At 30.4% G+C, this 5,748-nt stretch overlaps 1 protein-coding gene across 1 annotated transcript; it reads left to right on the top strand.

Annotated features, from left to right (window-relative positions):
• Positions 1 to 1,385: 1,385 nt before the first annotated feature.
• Positions 1,386 to 3,134, top strand: LOC131630389 (transcription termination factor MTERF8, chloroplastic-like). The gene is made up of 2 exons (XM_058901174.1): positions 1,386 to 1,693; positions 1,773 to 3,134. Exons 1-2 carry the CDS (start codon positions 1,471 to 1,473, stop codon positions 3,050 to 3,052), a joined length of 1,503 nt encoding a protein of 500 aa, XP_058757157.1. The 5' UTR covers positions 1,386 to 1,470; the 3' UTR covers positions 3,053 to 3,134.
• The last annotated feature ends 2,614 nt before the right edge of the window (positions 3,135 to 5,748 follow it).

Genomic DNA, 5,748 nt, shown 5'->3' with positions numbered 1-5,748 from the left:
TTGATTAATTCGGATATCTTAAAATTGATAATTTATAAGTTATGCATAATAATAATGATAATTATAATGTTCATATTTATATTCTAATTCCAATTATAAATTAAAAAATAAAATTCGTAAAAAATTTCATTATTTTTTTGATAAATTTCATATTAATAATTACTAAAATTATAACTAATACACAAAAATTAGGATTATATAAAAAATAAATACATTAATAATTATTCAACAAGAATTTAAAATAAAAGAGATCAAAAAGATTAAAATTATTTACTACTTTATTCATATTTTAATATAAATTTCGAATTACATAATTTTTCAAAATAATAAATAAAAATCACAAATATAAAAATTATTTTAGTAAATAATTATGATAAAAAGTCATTTATTTATAAAATAATTTTTAACTTTAAAATTGTTTAGGAAATTTTGTTTATAAAATGATCTTTTTTAACTATACAATTTTTTTTGAAAATTAGTTTATGAAATGCTTTTTTTATGTATCATAAAAAATAATAAATAAATATCTTTATTATTATTATTAATTATATATATTTAAATAAGGAGTTAATTAAAATATTTATTAAGCTAATATTATTATTATTATATCTTGATTATAATGATATATATTTAATAAATATTTTAATTAATATAATTAATTATACTATTAATTGTATTGATTCACTTGATTTTAATTTTTTAATAAGTATTAAGTTCTTTTGAATATGCATATCTAAAATAATCTCAAGATCAAAATTGAAATATTTAAAATATGCTTTTTCCAAAAAAAAAAGTGTTTTTAGATATCCATTTTTGAAATAACTTTTTTCTTCTAAAAAACGCCTTCAAATATACATTATACACTCCAAAATATAAGAATATTTTGAAATTTTTACCACGGGTTGCTAAGAAATCTATATAAAAAAAATTATTATTTTTTTATTTTTGGTGAATTCTTATCTACTCAACACAAAAAGTAGGGTAGAGTTACCGTTAATGTAAAATGGATTGGAAACAACTAAATACTATACTATTTAATAAATAATTAAATAGAATAAAATTAAATGATGTAATGTGATTGGTGAAATGTACATTACCCAACCTCCTGTAAGGAAAATACTTAGATGGACACAACCATAACACCTGTACTTACACACAACCAATCATATTTTTTTTATTAATTAAAAATTAAAAATAAAATTATCTCTCTCCTCTTTTATCTCAACCACCCCATGATGCCAATTAAAAACGAAATTAAAATTTAAATAAATTTATATTTTCTCTTTTCATTGGTTGTGCCTAAAAAATTGGATGTAGGTACGTGTCCATGCAAGTATTTCTCCCGGTAGAGAAGTTGTCCCTTTTATTTTACCCAGGCCGTGATAGGGCACCACTTCGCAGTTTGCACCCACAATCCACAGAGACGCTGTCATCGCTGTCGTAAATTAGAGAAACTTCCAGTTTGCTGAAATGGCGCTAGCAACACTCCCTCTATTCTCTAATCCTCCATGCCATTGCTCTTCTTCTATAACAACCTTTCTTCCTTCACATTCTCGTCATCTTCCAACCCAACCCTTCATCTCCCCACTCACCAAATCACAACCACCAAACAGCAACTATTTCCTTTCCCAATCTCGACTCTCCACCCACTGCCGCTGCACTTCCCACACGCCCAATCTCGACTTTCAAGACGGTAAATAACTTTCTCACACGCATTTTCTCAAACACCTTATAAGCAATCTTCTTACTATTATTTTTTGTTTCATTTGCAGTCAGACTTGTCACTTTGTTTCAAGAAATCGGTATCAGCTTTGAGGAAGCCAATTTGCTCTTGAGCAATGCTTCCGAACTGACCTCGATACAACTAGATTCATTGCGGGATCGCATTCTTTCTTTAAAATCTCTTGGGTTAGGTCGTATGTCCATCAATCACATAGTTATAAAGCAGTTAAATATGCTAACTTCAAATGAAATTGACCCATTGTTAAACTTTTTGAGAAATGAATTGCAAGGACAGGTTGAGAAAGCTAAGGTGAAACGTCTTTTATCGGCTAATGAGCCGAAAGAATTATCTGATTTTCTTCAGAAGGTTCAATTGCTTATTGACAGTGGAATTGGGGTTGATAAGATTGCACATGTGCTTAACAGAGTGAGTTTGTCAAAGGCAATTTGTCATAGGTCAATGGAAGAAATTGAAAGAGTAATTAGTTTCTTAAAACCATTTGGTGGCGTTGATTTGATTGTGAAGCGCCCTTCAACTCTCAACTATGATTTGGATAGTCAGCTGAAACCGAGAATCAGGGTTCTTACTGAGTTAAGTGGCGGAGATGAGGATAGTGTTGGGAAAGTGCTGAATAAGTACCCTAAGATCTTGAATTTTAGGGCGGAACGTCTTGAGGAACATATAGAGTTCTTGAGGTCTTTTGCAGAACTTGATGATCAACAAATATTTAAGATAGTGTTGGTGTATCCAGCTATCTTCTCTAATAGTAGAGAGAGGAAACTGCGTCCTAGAATACAATTTCTCAAGGATTGTGGATTAGACTCGAGCGCTGATATCTTTAAATTCTTTATCAAAGCACCGGTGTTTTTGGGCCTTTCGTTCCGCCATAACCTTGCTTATAAGCTTGTGTTTTTGGTCAAGATTGGGTATGAATATAGGACAAAAGAGTTGGCAATGGCGATCGCGGCTTCTACTAGAATAAGCTGTGCGAATATGCAGAAGATGGTGAGTGTATACTTGAATTACGGGTTGTCGTCTGAAGACATTTTTGCTATGAGTAAGAAGCATCCACCGACACTGCAGTGTAATCATGCCTCGTTGGAGAAGAAGATTAAGTATTTGACAGAGGAGATGGATCGTGACATTCAGGAGTTGTTGGATTTTCCTGCATTTCTTGGATACAAGTTAGATGACAGAATTAAGTATAGGTATGAAATAAAGAAGGATTCATGTGAGGGACAAATGTCTGTCAAGAAGCTTTTAACTGTTTCGAATAAGAACTTCGCCGCTCGGCTGAAAAAGGCTTCTGTAAAATCTAAATTGGAATAAAGGTGAACAAATGACTTTTTCTTTTTCCTTGTACATTAGTTTTGCTGTCCTTAGTTATTTTGTTGTATTCCTTATGACTCAAGGCCTTTCATCCTAAAATAAGTTTAAGAAGAAGAGTATATTTTGTTGATAGAAGAGAAGAATAAAAAAATAAAGTGACATCAAGACAATAATGTGTTTTAGAAGTAGCCTAGTTCTACTGTAAAATTATTTATTACTCACTAACAACTGCTGCTAATATTTCCTGCTTTGCTGTGAATATACCAACCAATCCATACATGACTTTAGTGTATGTTTCTGTTGCTAATATTTTCGGTTTTTTACGATTTCGATTTAATTTGATTCGGTTTTACGGTTTTCTATTAAACCGGTTCAATTTGAACACCCTAATTGGAATCAGATCTAAATTATATATTAATATTCATATTTACCTCTCCAATAGCCGGAATAGAAAAATATATAGAAATATAATAGAAAGCCCCTCAGTAACGTGTGAAATAGCATAGAACGTTGTTTGTCACAAAAGCAAAAAGCTTTTAACCGCCCATTCCATTTGTGTTGTTTTACTGATTTGGCCTGTCTCAGCACAATCTCCTCTTTTTTATTTTCTCTAACGAAAACAATAGAAGGAAACGTGTGGAATATTTGCTCACACAAGAGCACGAAAACTAATTAACCAAGAAAAGTGGTCACACTGTAATCATGTTATTTGAATATTTTGGATAAAACATGGGGAGCTCGTTTGAAAATCTTGTACCTTGAATTTTGCATGCAATAAAAAGTGTATATGGACCACGGTTCTAGATTGAATGGATTATGGATGCCTCAAGATAGAGGGAGGAGACCTAAATGAAAATGAAAAGAAGACATTTGGTCAATTCCTCAAACAAATGGGCCCAAATATTGCCACTCCCCTATTCCAAAATGAAAATTTAGTTTGACTATTTTGTATAAATTAAGAAAATAAATAATGTTTTTTATTAAATTATTTTTATAAAGTATTAATAGATTCATTATTCTCTTAAATAAAAAATAAAAAATATGTATATAATTTTAAAGTGATACAATATTAAATCTTTGAATAAAATAAAAAAGTAAAATATATAATTTGAATATACAAAACTTCTCAATTATATGTTTTTAATATTTAATGTGAAACTTTTAATTCATATTCATACTTGATATATTATATCAATAATTAAGCTTTATCCCACTAAATAAAGTCCGGGGTTAATTCTTATCATAATATTTTATTCAGAATAATATTAATTCTTATCATAATAATTTATCTAAATCGCTAATCTCAAAAAATTTCTTAATAATTTTTGTTATATTTTTTCCAGATTTTCCTTTTACTTTTAGTTGTTTGACTCTTCTCCATCTAAACCACTCTCTTTACCGCATAATCTACAGGTCTTAACTCTACATGCTCAAACCACCTAAGTCTATTTGTCAGAATCCTTTTTACTATAGGTGTTATCCCAACACTTTATTATACTATCATTTCTAATCTTATCATGTCTAGTTTTGTTACAACAACACAACATCGTCATCTCTACCACACTTATTTTATTTTCGTGTTAATTCTTAATCGTCCAACATTCAATCTTGTACAAGATCGCAGGTCCTACCGCAATCTAGTAAAATCTTCTCTTAAATTTGAGTGGTACCTTTATGTCACATAAAACCCCTGAAGTCCTCGTTCATTTCATCCACTCCGCTTGAATTTGGTGGTTTAAATTCTTTTCTAATTATCCATTATTTTGTATTACGGACCCAATATATTTAAAATGCATGACTTGTGGGAAGATATAGTCTCAAACTTTCACCTTTAAGTTAGAAACATTTCTTTTTTTCTAAACTTAATTCCATATATTCTTTCATACTTCTGCTTAGTCGAAAGCCATGTGTTTCTAAAGCTAGTCTCCAAATCTTCAACCTCTCATTTAAATCCTCTTTCGACTCTCTAAGTAGGACTTTATCATTTGCAAAAATCATTCATCTCATTTATGCCCACAATCCAGCTCTACCATTTAAATTCTTCTCCTTAAGAGTTTTTACTATGTCAGATGTGAGTTTTACAGAGGTTATGCCCAAAAACCTTCTTACAACTAAACAAGAGTTTAAAACGGCAACCCTCAAAACGAAACACATGATTTTACAATAGAACAATCTCACAACCAATAAAAGCTTTATACCAGGCTAAACTCAAGAACCAAATAGAGATTTTGACAGACAATCTTACGAACCAAACACGAGCTTTAACACCGGACTAAGCACACAAAACAAACAGAGATTCTACCAGTTTAGCTCACAAACCAAACAACAACTTCTCCCAAGAGATAATACACAAGAGACAAAGTCTTTTTGAATAAATTACAAGAATAACCCTAACACTAAAACAAAAAATTTCATCGTTATTTTTCACTCTTAAGACATTAAGGAAATTCTACGACGGCTAATGTCATAATCGATTAGAAGTGTTTTTAATCTATCATGAAGCTTTATGTCTTGCACTAATTTATTCGTTAATGTCCCTAATTGATTAGGAAGTGTATACAAGTTTCCTAAATGATTAGGAACATCCTTGGGTGATCCCACAAGCACCTTGATGGTTCATATATAGGTTTTAAGGCGTTTTTAGCAAATATACCGAGGTTTGAATTTTTTTAGGTGACTGTGTGTTTTTCCTTAGT

This window comes from Vicia villosa, unplaced genomic scaffold, assembly GCF_029867415.1.
Source record: "Vicia villosa cultivar HV-30 ecotype Madison, WI unplaced genomic scaffold, Vvil1.0 ctg.000677F_1_1, whole genome shotgun sequence".
NCBI classification, from domain to species: Eukaryota; Viridiplantae; Streptophyta; class Magnoliopsida; order Fabales; family Fabaceae; genus Vicia; species Vicia villosa.
Note: the sequence above shows the minus strand (reverse complement) of the source record. Positions and strands in the feature narration are given on the sequence as shown.